This window comes from Oryza glaberrima, chromosome 2, assembly GCF_000147395.1.
Source record: "Oryza glaberrima chromosome 2, OglaRS2, whole genome shotgun sequence".
Taxonomy (NCBI): Eukaryota; Viridiplantae; Streptophyta; class Magnoliopsida; order Poales; family Poaceae; genus Oryza; species Oryza glaberrima.
The window spans coordinates 3324020-3338611 of record NC_068327.1 but is presented as its reverse complement, the minus strand read 5'-3'; the positions used below and the strand labels follow the sequence as shown (position 1 = coordinate 3338611).

Sequence of the window (14592 nt, the reverse complement as noted above, 5' to 3'; positions counted from 1 at the left end):
GGAGTAGAGCTGCAATCCGCTCATTGTCTGCACCCCTAAACAAGGCAGTAGCTACTACACCTCCGTACCAAAATAAAGTTATTCTAGTATAATATCTTATCTTAAATAAAGCTATTTATCTACTTACCATCTCCTTACAACTAATCATTTTTACCTATTTTCTTAATAATCGTGTCCGCTAAAAAAATTCTTACATCTTGGGAAAGCAGTAGTAGTTAGTTGAGGTTGATAAGAGGCTTTATCAGCATATGATTTCACCCATCAAAATTTAAATCCTGGTACCTACGTACATGACATAGGGGCATTTGCAATTGAATATCAGTGAGCTTAAGCGAACTGAGCGTAGCTCAACTGGATGGGTTTCTTGTGGTGAAATCTGTGATAACTTCATCAATCTTAAAATATATCGATGCTGCTGAAGCTAAAGCGATAATTTCGAGGAAATGATCTCGCATTAGGTTCTAGGTGAATTATGACCATTTAAAAGAAGGGGATTTGAGCCTAGCATTCAAAATATGCAATGAAAAAACAATGTCAGTAACTCAGTATGCTAGATAGGCTATATTCAAAAGGTCTAGCCCTGTGCATTGTCCTGCTTTGATTGCTAACAACAAAAATTTCTCTGTTTTAGGCTGCACCCAATGCTGACGCAGGTGGTTTCTCAATTCTTCTTAAATATTCTGTGTCCAAGATGACCAGTCTGATGAAACCCATGCAGAGAAAGTCAGAAAACATAAGACTGACATAGAAAGTGGAACTTGGTTTCCTTAATGCCAAACAAGTAGGTAATTGTTTTTTTAAGAAGGCCTTTTAAATAAACATTGAATGTAGTTATTCATATTGTCATGATTTATTTGCTTGTGTTGTTATTATTTGTAGTATTTCAACACTTCAAGAGTCTCTGAATCAGAAGAAGGAGGCGATCTTGGAAAAGGTCGAGATCTTCACCAAGATAGAGCTTTTGCTTCCTAGCAGACTGGGAAGCACTGTGTTTCAGTTATGCCTAGAGCACTTCATCAAAAACCACAAAGTAGGGATCTCATGGGATGGAATCTGGGAGCTAAGTAACTGGGAGGTAGCAGACAATGAGGTTGTGCTGAAAATGGTTGGCCAGTGTTCTGCTCCTGCCGATTCAAAATCAAAGGATCTTAAAAGGTTATTTGACCTCTTGCGTCCATATTATGAGCAAGAAGGAAAAGACCCCCATCTATTCTTTGAGCATTTGAAGTTTGATTTCACTGATGTGTTAAAAACTATTGTGACTTGCGCTAAGTGGGAATGGTTTTGGAAATACTTACTGAATCATGTGTTTGTCATGCCACCCACTGGAAATACTTACTGACCTTTAAACGAATTTTTAATTTAAAATGTAACTTGTAGTGAACCGTATTTGTCTAAAAATCCTTATTTTTTCTCCTTTGTTTCTGTGAGACCCTAATTGAACTGCCTATGGAATGACAAATAGGTGATGATATTTCTTAATGTAATCGTTATATTTTAAATTTGGGCTAAACTAATATCGTGATCTATCTTTAGCATTTTATTGAATTTTCTAGCGCTAAAGGTAAAGAGTTAGTCACTAGTAACAATATCTACTACTCCATCCATTTTAGGTTATAAAACGTTTTGATTTTGGTCAAAGTCAAACTGATTTAAGTTTGACAAAGTTTATAGAAAAAAGAAGTAATATTTTCAACCCAAGACAATTTTATTATGAAAATATATTCAGTTATTGATTTGATGACACTAATTTAGTATTATAAATTGTTGTCGAATGGACAACTGCGTCACGTCGAAAGGCGTGGTTCTCTCAACAGTAGTTGCAAAAGAAAATAATTGTATTGCTTTGTAAAAATTTTTTGGATCCCCCCATTACATGGCCTTAGGGGGCTACTTCTAGCCCTATTATAGGTTCCCTCCTTTTAGGGTTTAGGCTTTACAGGGGAATTTACATGGTTACCCTTGTGATAGGGACATTATTGAGGGCACACAGTGTCCTTTACATGTATGGGTCCCTATTGGGCCAAATGGCTTGGACCATTTATTTGCCGAAGTCCCCCAAAGGTTCAACGGCCCACTAGGCCTCCTCCTAGTGAAGTTCGGTACTTGGTGAAACCCATGCCTTCATGCCAGGGCTTTCGCCCCATCGTCCTCGCCCGTGCGGCCTTTTGACGAGGTCTTTGCCTAGCGAAGTCCACGTATTCCGAGTTACGGATTTCGCCATGTGGCTTTCGCCCATATGGTTGCCTTTTCAACCTTCGCCGCTCACCTCCGGTCTGAGTTTATCGCCTGAGCTCTTGGTTTCGGTAGACTCGGCCGTAGGCCCTCATGGTGTACCTCCAACATAAATATTACTATATTTGTCTATAAACTTAGTTAAATTTAAAACAGTTTGACTTTGACCAAAGTCAAAACGTTTTGTAACCTGAAACGGAGGGAGTATTAGATAATACCAGAAATACCAATGAATGTTAAGTGTATCATTGGAATCCACCAACCTTGAAACTCCCTGCCATCGATAAGTAATTTTTTGAGATTTCATAGCTTAGTAGTAATGGAGGAAGTTGTAAAATGACTATGACTTTCCAGCAGAAGTTAGTACATTTTGCTTGCGTTCAGTTTTGGTTTACTGTGCATACTCAAATACATTTGTAACTAAATTGCATGTTTTCTTTTGCACTTCACTGCAATTTGTACTTCACCATGGGAGCACCTTACTTCACAGCAGTTGGTGGTCGGTCATCCATGTCAAATATTCTAGGAATAGAGCATGTCAATGATTCAGATGCAGCATTATTAAACCTGCCTTCAGACCTGAGAAGATTGCGATAGTAGGACGAGGGTACATTGGTTGGAGTTTGCTGGCATTTTCAATGGCTTAAAAAGTGATCTTCAGTTTTTTTTTTCCCTTGGCAGAAGAATTTGCTAAGAGGCTTTGATGAGGTGAGCTATCCACTATAAAAATAATTTTGTTTCTTTTTTATACTGAAAGTGCCTCATTCCTTGTGTTTTCTCATTTCATGTGGATCTGTAGGTCAGGGAATTTGTTGCAGATCAAATATCTTTGAGGGTATCACATTTCATACCGACCGACTGCACGATCAGTAAATAAATTTTCAGATACAGTGCCACTCTACATATATATTTTTTACTATTGGTTATGACACTCGTAGGCTTTTGTTTCTATAGAAGTTGATGAGTGTGAAATTCTTCTGACGTGGCAGGAAAAAGTGCAATTTGTTGGCCATGTAGTTATTGCTTAAGGCAACATATCCTATGCACACAGGCCCTCACGTGTACACACGTGCACACCAACTAAAAAATGTCACAAAAAAATCTAGAAAAAATCATACACATACTTTCAATTGTATTACACCTAGGGTTAAAATCTTAACGTCAAATTCATTATATTTTAGCCGTAACAAAAAAAACAAAAAATCTGACAGTTTTAAGGTTGCAATTTTGTCAGAATTTTATCTTTTTTGTTATTTTCTATGTAGAATGAATTTGAAGATGCGACTTTGCACGTAGATGTAATACAATTGAAAGTACATGTATGAATTTTCCTAGAATTTTTTGTGATAATTTTTAGTTGGTGTACACGGTGTGTACACGCGAGGGCCTGTGTGCATAGGATATGCTCCCATTGCTTAAGTACTTACTAAACAACTTCTGCAAAGACGTCTTTTTTTATGGCAGACTAGGAGATTTTTCTATTCCCGATCAATCATTTATGCAATTTGATATGCTAAATGAATTTACTACTAATACATTACATCAATCTTCTGGTTGTAACTGGTTCAATGGACCATTAGAGCTTTATGTTGACAAATTAAATGAGCTTTGTTCATTTATCTAACAAGTTGTTTTCTTTTTCTGAATCTTGCTCCAAATTTTGTGTCATATATAATTGACTATTATTATTTTTATTTAAACCATACAAATAATTTGGTAGATTTTTTTCCTTTTCGTTTGACAACCAGAACAGCATTCAATTGTATGATTTGTATCTTAGTCCTTTGCATGTAAGGTATTGAGAAAATGTCATAATGGAAACAGAGGAAGTGATGTAATTCTAGACCTTAGTTGTGTACATAATATTTATTTCAGGAAGACGGACTGAATACATATTTCTTAAATGTTTATTAAAGATCATTACTGTTGTTTTTAGGAAACATATTACATCGGCGTTGTCACGGTTATGAGCTGACATATTACATCGCATGGACAGCTTTACTGTGCTTTATCAAGGAGCCGACCTTACCGAAAATATTATGTATAAAGATTGCTTGGAATATTATAAAAATACAATGATACCATAGCGTTAGCACGGGCATATTACTAGTAGTAACAAACTAACAATAGTGACCTTCTAGTAGTTTCTTTTTTTTAAAAAAAAAACTTCATCCCCACCTGAATTATAATTAGATAATTAAAAGTATTTAAAGAACAATTACACTTAAGGAAATAAATATTACAACATGCAGAAAGAGGGGTGGAGGGATTACATAGAAACGAGTTACATTGAAGTTTGGGTATTGAAGATAACCTTCCAGCCTTGGGTAGAGCTTCTTTCTGAAACTTTTAAGCGATTTCCCATAGGATCGCGTCTTCATAGCAGACTTTAATCAGCCTTGGGCAGGATGGAGGCAAGTTTTCGAAGACCACGTGATTCCAAATTTTCCAAAAACAGAGGTAGAAGCATCGAAAATGGTCATTTGGAACGCGGTGCAGAGGTTGGATTGTACCCGGCTGCTTTTACAGAAAGAATGTGAGGGTTTGTCTGTGTTAGTAAAAGATCTGAGGGCAACTACTTCCTGTAGCTGATAACAGAAACAACATGCTCCTCAACTCCTCAAGCAAATACTACCTCATATTTTAATGTATGATGCCATTGACTTTTTATCCAACGTTTGACCATTCGTCTTATTCAAAAAATTTATATAATTATCATTTATTTTATTATGGCTTGATTCGTCATAAGATGTTCTTTAAGCATGACATGAATATTTTCATATTTGCACAAATTTTTTTTGAATGAAACGAATGGTCAAACGTTAGTCGAAAAGTCAACGGCGTCGTATATTAAAATATGGAGGGAGTACTGTACTGAGGATAGATGGCGAAGATACAGCGGCCAAGTAGATACCCCTAGCAAGCTGAAGCAGCTAGTACAATGTTTAAAAAACAATCGAGCACCCAGAATAGACTGACTATCTACCAAAAAGTGTCAAACTACATAGAGCTTCTTGCTGTTTAACTTGTAGGAGATCCATCCAACATCTAGAGCTCCTGTCAAATTCATGCCTTGTAAAGCTATCTTTTCCTGCGCTTGGAAGACTTCACCATCAACGTCCTCGGCGCTTCATCAGCCATCTTAAATTCAACATATTGCTCCTGCACAACCGACAGAAGAGGAGCAGGATTCGTGTTCCTACATACTTACTAGGACTTGGGGCGCGCGTTGCGGCGCCTCACCGTCTGAAGAGGAGTGTGAACTTTGCATAATTTGAACCGAACATCCAGTAGCACTTAAAAGCGAAAGAGTGATAAAATAGACGAAAGGTAGCCTATATGGTCCACCTGATTGAATTACTTATTAGGAATAACAAAACCACACTGTTCTTTGATATTGCTGCAAAATATAGTCGCGCAGGAGCAGGAGAAGCAGCTAGTTAGATAAGTAGTCATTTTTTCTGGTTCCTATCAGGATATATAAAAGGAACCTTGTTGTTATGCAGGTTGATTAGATTAGTGGTGCCTACCTAGCTCAGAAGGCAGACGACGTGGTGGCATTGCTGGCGATCCACCCTCAAGAGGTCCAGTATCAGTGTCTATCTGGCGAGATACCCACTGGAATGTCTTTACAATTGGCAAGCGAGGGTTGTTTCTCTCATATTGTTTTAGAATCTCTCCATCGGTCTCACTTTCACTGTCTTCATCAGTGTAGTCAAAGAGTTTCTCAATGTGAATTAATATGGTTGATAAATCTGCATTGTGTTTCCAAGCATACTCCGATGATTGCTGATCCTTCTCAACTGCCTCAATATTCCAATCCATTAGCTTGGGGATAAGATTGCAATCTGTTGTCCATGCAGCCAATTTGAAAACAGAAAGATCTTCTATATGGTGCTCTGCATATAGCTCCTCAACCATACAACTGCCATCGAGTAATTCTTTCATAGCTGATTTGTTCCATGATTCTGGTGGTACTCCTTCTAATGCAAGTATGACTCTTTGACGCAATGGGTTTGGAACACTATGTAGATTCCTCTTGAAAGGTTCAAATGCTAGGCGAGTTGTTTGGAATGTGAAGCTTTTCTGGCTAAATGCCTTTTGAGATCTTTCGTATTGTTTATCAGAGTCCATGAATATGACGATGTACATTCTATGTCTGAATGGCAGTAACGCAAAATCATCGACTTGGCAGTCACAGACGAAGCCTACCATAGCTGATACCTTGGTTGTGTTCGGATTGCTAGCCCCAAGCACCTTGACAACTACAGCATCTTGGTAAATAACATCGGCAAGCAGCTGTGAAATCTCTCCATGGCTTGAGAACTTTGTCGCTAACAGCGGATGTTTAGTTCCATAGGATGATGGCTCTGGTTGTGTTCTGTTAGGGCGTCTACCTTGCTGGGCTTCCATTCTTTTCTAAAAAACAAATAAGATAGATGGAAGTGAATATCTACAGATTTCCAGATGTAATAGGTGTGTTGTTTTTTTGTTCTAGTAAGTTCATAGTTGCCCTGTTCAGTAATGTGGGATATCGTGTATTTCTATCTATGAAGAGTAGCGAGACAACAGATAGAAGGAAATCGGTGAAGAAAATATGCCGTGGTTGTTACCTGGAGAGGGAGACGAAGAAGGCTGTAGAACTTGTTCTTGCTCACAGGAAGAGGAGGAGGGGAATATGAGTTGGGGAGAAATAGAAGGCGTTGTTCTCCACGACGTGTAAGCCGAAGCCTGTCTTGTCTCTTCAAAGGCAGCAGGTAAGGGTATGGGTCGATGTCAGTATATGGAGTAAAACAACGTGTACGATGTGGTTCCAGTATGGAGTAGTTAGGTGTGTGAATTTTGTTGGTCTTTAATTCAATAGCATATTTTGGTGATGGATAGTATAAAACCCTGGACTATCGTGTATATACATGCTGTGCTATTGTGGTTAAGCGCCGGTGTTGACTAAATACAGAAGCTGCTGAAGAGGTAGTAGTAACGTTCAATTTTTTTTTTTAGGATTCGTGACGCCTGGTAAGCAAAACAGATAACGTATATGCGTTCTACCTTGAGGGACGGTGATTAAACTGGATGTATGAATGCGACTAATAATTCGGAGGTAAATTAATCACCGTGAAATAACAACCAGTATTCAGGATTATCATAGTATAACTATGATAATGCAGAATCCTAGTTACATGATCAGTGCCAGTTCACATTAAGTCTTTTTGCAAAAGAATAAGTCTAGTGGAAACGGTGTCAAACACAGGACACCAGTATAATAATAGGACAGTTTGCAAAGGCACTACAGAACGGCTGATTTTCTTCTCCTCTCACTGAAGAGCCGTCTGGTGTAGGCAGCAACTGTGGCATCCAAAAGTAAGCTTGTTTGGTCCATAACATATCAGGCCTGGTTGATGGCACTGCAACGATGTAAAGAGGATAAGCGAAGGTTGCATAAAAGACATAGACTGTAAACCTATAGCTCCTGATCAGTATATAACAAAAACATCAAAACTCATAATACCTGCCACCAGCATCGTTGCCAGGATTGTCTTTGAACAGCTTCTTCGCAGCACCTGTGCCAGGAGATGGCCTAGGCCTTTTTGTGGGTAGGTTGTAATAAGAACAGTTAGCATTTGTGTACTGCGGAATATTAATACTTGGGAAAAAAGCATTTACCTTTTTTTGTAGCTCTTAGAAGTGCTTTGTTTAGTGCTAGAAGAAGGAGCTTTCTATGTGAGGCTGAGGTGATCGACATCCTACTCCATAGTAAAAAACCTCAGTTTTTAGAAATTCGAATATGTGTGTTTAAAAGGAATTTATGGAAAAGCCTAACCTCATCTTCTATTTCCTCTTCATCCTGAACCTCTGTAGCGGTCTTTGAAGCAGACTCTATTTCCAGCAGACTCTATTTCCAGGTCATTGTGTTTTGATATAGCAGTGGATGGGCTAGCTGGTCCAGTCTGTGCATCACTAAGCCCAACTGATGGAGTTGGTGATAGAGCCATGGAAGCTGGGAGAGAAGATGCTTGAGATGCAGATGGGGATTGTAACAGGGCAAGGGTGTGATTGTTAGCACCTCCAAGAATCCTATTCACCTGGAATGCAACAGTACCAATAGAAGCAGCGTTCTCAGTGATGCTGACATTCCAGGTAAATTCTTTCTCAAGTAGGTCAGTGATCTCCTTTGGTATGCAAGCAGTATTACTTGGATTCTGCTGCAACAGTGTCTCAACTGAACGACCAATGAGGCGTTGTGCCAAACGCCCAAAGATAATGAATGAAGAATCAGCTGTGTCATCGCCTGCTATCACATTGAGCTTGAATCTGGAAAATGCATTATAATGGTAATTTTAGTATAGCTACATGTATTCATTAGCTTGAACAGTGGAGTTTATGTCAACTGACCTAGGCGAAGCCGAAACAACTGGTGGGCATGTTGGATCTGCACACCTGTATCCATTTCCAAAACGTTTTGCTGTTTTGTTGCATGTGTCACAAGCAGTGTACCACCAGGAGCTATCCACGTTAACCTTTTTTATGATGACAGTAACTAAGAACTGATGCTTTTGTTCATAAAAATAGGATCCTAATTAGCACTGTGTATAACATAAATTGAAATGTTAGAATGAGCATTTATAGTACCGAGGATTTACCTTGAACTTAAAAGGGTGTAGGTCTTTAATCTCAATGACCATCTTCTGTTCTGCATTGTTTGCAGCCTGAGATGGGGCGGGTAGATCAGTATATTTTATTGGCTCATAGTTTCCTTGGATGCTGCATAGAACAAAAAAGTTCATGTCTCAATTGGAAATAGAAAAGAAAGGTCAGAGGATATGATTTGCTAAGATAGTATATGTAACAAACCTGTTTTTCAAGGCAGTCACCTCTGGTTTGTCAAGGTTTATGTACCATTTGCAGGCAGAGTTACCTGACAAAGAAACATTCCCTGCATCCAGAGCATATGTAAGCACCCTAGAACATTTTCCAAGAGCCATTATAGAACACATGTATGGTGTTTAATGGACTTACTACCAAAGCCCCTCACAAGCGTGCCAACAAAGATCACTATCTGTGGATTTTTTTTGCCAGCTTCAATCACCTCATCTGCAGGGAATGTTGTGGCTCGATCTCCCCATAGCGCAACATTTATTGTCACATTGCTATGCATCAGTCATAGTATCATTACATAAAGAGTTTATGGCATCGTGAGCGGTTGTTGGGTGATGTTAGCAAAAAAACAAATGTGGAAAGCATGTATATTGAAAGGGGGAGTAATATTTGGTGGTAGTTAGTTGGTGTTGCTGATACACTGTTAATAGAAATGTTAGAGAACTGAAGTAAATATCTTTTTGCATATTAAAAAACAGAGAAGAAGGGCTAACTCGGCATCGCGAATGTAGATGCTCCTCTTCAGACTTTCACCATCCTTGGTGCACGTTTGGATAGGTGTCACTGATGTTATCTCAGTAATGATTCCAATGGCATCTATTATTTAAGAGATCATAATAAAACACACATTAAGAATGCAATAAAAAGAATGGTAATCTATGAGGATATGACTGAATCACAGTACCTGTGAAAGAGTCCTTCCTGTTCACTCGTCCCCTTAGCTGGTCATATGGCGTTAGAGAGTAAACATAGTTAGGGAAATCCTCTGGCACATCAGTACACTCTTCCAGTGTAGACCACTTTGTGAGGGCAATCGACTACATATTGCCAACTGGCCTATACTGGCTGGTACACTGCCTTACACGATAGAACGTGAGGTCATACACTTTGCCTTCAGTGATTGCAGGGGCAAAGAGCTCATCCAATGGAGGCATAATCTGAGCTGCAATGCTGCCCCCCTGTTTAGAAAATGGTACTGAGTAAGAAAGCGAAATGTGATGACAGATTACAAAGCAAGGATTCTAAAGAACTAACCGTGCCATCAACCAGAACCAGGCCAAGATGATACAGAATATTTTCATCATTTTGGTCACGGAATTCCCAAAACCTTGATACACGAAGACGAATAGTTGGTTGCCAAGACCAGGCTCAAGCTTACTGATTAGCGTGGTTACCATCTGCCAATACCGTAAGCAATTGTTAGCTTGCCATACAGTTATTTAGGATGTTATAAAAATTGGAAGCAGTGAACAGACAGACAAAAATAAATGCAAGAAAAGGCAGCACTACATACACAAAAGCTGCATAGTACAGCAAAAGGGAAAAAGGATAGTATACAACAGCAGGGCAAAAAATAGTGCTATAGTTGGTACTTAGGTGCCAAGGTCCTGCAATTAGAACAGAGAACATATTAAGGTTTGTCCTAATATATCTTTCGGTTTGTAGTATGATGCACATAAAGCCAAATTGTTTAATAATACCATCAATCTAACTGCATCCAACACTTCTTGATAAACCACATTCCTAGTCTTTGAACTACAGACCTCATCCTCATCCTCTATAAGGATTCTAAGGCCTGCTCTTGAAGTTGATCTAGAAGTAGCAACATATAGTTGCCCATGTGTGAAGACAGGTTTTTTCAAATAAACCCCAACACGCGAAAGAGTTTGTCCCTGGCTTTTGTTAATTGTCATTGCATAGCATATACGGACAGGAAATTGTCTTCTCTAAAGTGTAAAAGGCCACTTAGAACTCGTGGTTGTAAGCGCAATCCGAGGTATGAAAGCTGTCTCACCAATATTAGATCCAGTTAATATCACACATTGTAACAATCGATGGCCAAGAGAAACAATCAATAGTCGTGTGCCATTGCAAAGACCCATAGATTGATTCAAATTTCGCAACAACATAACGGTGACACCTTTTTTCAAAATAAGTTTATGTGACGGGAAATTGTTGACATTAATAGAGTTTAAGAATTCAGTTGGGTATAGTATATCAAAGTCAGGCATATGGTCACATGATTTTGAAATTGTATCACAACTAAGATATTCTTTTGGCTTAGTGGGTATCATACGAACGACAGAATCATTTATTTCATCAACCGTTGAGTTGTTGGGGCAAACAATAGCACGGCATGCTAGATAGGAATGGTCTGTGTACTTGTTGGGGAAATCTGGGAAAACCTCATCTATTATTGCCTTTATTTTGTCGCCGGATGTTTTTATTAGTAAATCTTCAGGAATATCGACCCATGTTGCTTCAGTTTCATCAATTTTTTTTGTTGCAGGTAGCTTACCATCACTAAGACATAGGATCCAATTAGCAAAAGTTTCAAGGTCTTGTCGGTTCTGTTCACAAAGGTCACTTTGAAGGAGTCTCATATTAATGTTCAACTTCAGAAGAGTAACATGGTGCCAGAGAGGCGAATTTGTTATGGACGCATCAACTATGGAAGCACGCGAGCCTTTTCTTATCACTGGTAGTATTTGGCGAAAATCACCTCCAAGTACAACCACCTTACCACCGAATGGTAGTCTGCTGTTAGAAGGTGTGTGCTCGGAAAGCAGATCACGCAAACTTCGATCTAAAGCCTCAAAACATTTTCTATGAGTCATTGGAGCCTCGTCCCATATAATAAGTGATGTTTTTTGAATGAGCTCAGCAAGCATGGTACCTCTTTTAATAGTGCAAATACTGTTCTCATCAATGTCAATTGGTATTTTAAACCTCGAATGAGCAGTGCGTCCCCGAGGAAGGAGAAGGGAAGCAACCCCCGAGGAGGCAACAGCAAGAACAATCTTTTTTTCAGACCTTATTTTTGAAATCAATGCATTCCACAAAAATGTTTTCCCTGTGCCACCATGCCCATAGACAAAGAAAAAACCAGGTTTCAAGCTATTCACATGCTTCATAACTGTATCGAAAATAGTTCTCTGATCAGCGTTCAGTTTTGGAATTATTGAATTAGCTTCAGTGGCCAGTATGGCGCTGTCAAGAGCAAGCTCTTCCTCAATCATTCTATTCCGTACTATGTCATCTGAGTAAATCGCTGGGCGCGGTAAATCATAGTCATCTATGTTACCGCCGCTGTTTGAAAAAGTGGTTTGCATTTCTTTCATCAATAGCGACAGTAGCCTATCATGAGGAACCAAATAAGAAGGGTTTGACAAAGCTGTTCTAAGACGTCGCTGGATATCATCACCCAATATTTGTCAAAGAGGGATCGAACGTTTCCAACAGAGCAAAACATTACAACAGTAACAAATAGTTGTCTTAGCTAGGTGGATGATGCGGATATTATGGCCTCATCAAAGAGCAAATACCACTCGTTATCACTCTCGAGTAAACCTCTTGCTTCACACGCTTCTCTAAATGTCGCATAAACAATGCCTTCGTATGTCCTAACATCAACATATGACTGAGCACCTTTCACAATCATCAACAGCATTCATAAATAGTAAAGCTCTCCACTGACTAGGCTCACATAGTACATTCTACCTATCTTTTCACATGGTGTTCTAGGACGCCAACTACGTGAGCTGGTGTCCCATGTCCATTCCTTTGGGAAATCACAGTATGTCAGTGTTCGTGCGTTGCTATGTTTTTTATTAGCTTCAAACCATTCCGTTAACATTGTTTTTTGGGCCGCAGGGCTTGTTAGGAGTGAATTGAGTTCAGCACCCTTTTTGTATCGAACAAAGTTTTGATTTGGAAGATGCACAGTTAGTCGCTCTACTGAAGGAACTCTATAGTGGATATCGAATTCAAAAGCACGCCAAAGAGACTCGCAGGTAGATAGAAACCGTGCATCAATGTACTCCTGTATTTCATTTCGAGATGTGTGATTAGAATTAGTTGTTTTGTTTAACGTATCATCTTTGGCTGCACCATTACTATCAGATAATTGACCAGTTGGCTTATTATTGACCTCAAAGTATGCTTTAGATCTATCAGCTCCTTTTGTGACATACTTGAAAAGGTATTTAATCATGTTAGACTTGTTGCACCATTCAACATTAATATGGGCCTGGTATTTTTTAAGGAGTTCCATATTATAAGGCACAACCCATCGATTATCAAGTTTCACTCCATTTTTAAGAACATATCGACCATTGTTTCTGCGTTTGTAGATAGTAAAACCAAAATCATCCATTATTGTCTCATCCTGAAAAGACTTGGGGAAATGTTTAGAACACTCCCCTTTCTTCATGCACGGGCATGATTTGTTCTGGTTGCCACAAGGGCCATGGATCATAAACTCATCGACCAAAGCATAACCCAATGGATCAGTAAAAACATCAGGTATTTCAGCGGATATAAAGCCATCAACAATAGGAGCGCTAAATTCAGTGCTGCCTGCAGCAAGCCAGATAAGGCAATGTATATGAGGGAGTCCACGCTTCTGAAATTCTACTGTGTAGAGCACTACATGGCAAGTATAAAATGTTAGAACTAACTAACTGAATGTACAACAAACTAAACACAGGAAGAAAGTATCTCACCAGCAAGGACTGGGCCAAATGTTTTTCCTTCCCTAATGTCTGAGATAAACTCATTTACTTTCATGTTAAAAACCCTCACAATCATATCAGAACGGTCACTTGGTACTTGGCCTGGTTCAAACAGCAAAGCATCGTATATTTCTTGCCACTTTGAATTGCAAGTGAAAGTCACAAACAAATCAGGCGCTCCAAACACACGACATATTGCCATCGCATCTTGGTAATTTTGTACCATGTATCGCCTGTCTCCAGTAAAACTGGTAGGCAAGACATACTTCTTCCCTATAGAATCCCTAGTTTCAAGACCATGATCAATGGCATCAGATATCGCTTGGACAGACTCTGAGCGAAGTTCAGGCTGGTTGTCAGCAATATACTTCAACCTTAACCCTTCAACAGTCGAGTATGAGTCAACACATATGGAATCACTAAGACGTCCACAACAGGTAAAGGGATTTGGTTTATTCAATCGATAATGGAGACGGTAACGGTAGTATTCGAGCATTGTAACATAGCGTCGTGAATTACCAGAAATGCTAGGGAAGTCAGTGTACTTGATACCTAAATGGAATCCGGCCTCCCCATATGGGAAAAGCAGCGGATACTGAAGAGCCATATAGGATGGATGTAGAGCTGAGACACGTCGTAACCTGGCATCGGAAGATTGGACCATTACATCGTATGTATACTCACCGTTTGAATAGTCACCTACAACTATTCCTGCGATCTCACCACTCTTTGGAAGATTGTACTGAATTTCATCCCTTGCATCACACCCCAGCAATCTAAGGGAAATTTTCTCATCACCATGGTCTTTTAACTGATCTCTAGCAAAGCGAAATGCTTTGACCAGATCATTATGGCTGTCAAGCATAGAAGTCAGCTCGGTAACAATTTCTAGGTCTGGATCATCCACGGCATTAGAATCTCTCTCAAATATATTCATTCTATTTGATGTCTCATTTTCAGGGTCATA

General features: G+C 39.2%; 1 protein-coding gene and 2 pseudogenes across 1 annotated transcript; 1 reads left to right on the top strand and 2 right to left on the bottom strand.

Annotated features, from left to right (window-relative positions):
- The first annotated feature begins 531 nt into the window (after positions 1-531).
- Positions 532-1342, top strand: LOC127761603 (uncharacterized; annotated as a pseudogene).
- A 4213-nt stretch (positions 1343-5555) lies between these two features.
- LOC127763685 (uncharacterized) lies at positions 5556-6970 on the bottom strand. The gene is made up of 2 exons (XM_052288462.1): positions 6849-6970; positions 5556-6654 (listed from the first exon to the last, which is right to left on the bottom strand). The coding sequence occupies exon 2, from the start codon at positions 6646-6648 to the stop codon at positions 5752-5754; it is 897 nt and encodes a 298-aa protein (XP_052144422.1). The 5' UTR covers positions 6649-6654; positions 6849-6970; the 3' UTR covers positions 5556-5751.
- Positions 6971-7621: 651 nt separating this feature from the next.
- On the bottom strand, positions 7622-12131 carry LOC127761602 (replication protein A 70 kDa DNA-binding subunit B-like; annotated as a pseudogene).
- Positions 12132-14592: the final 2461 nt, after the last annotated feature.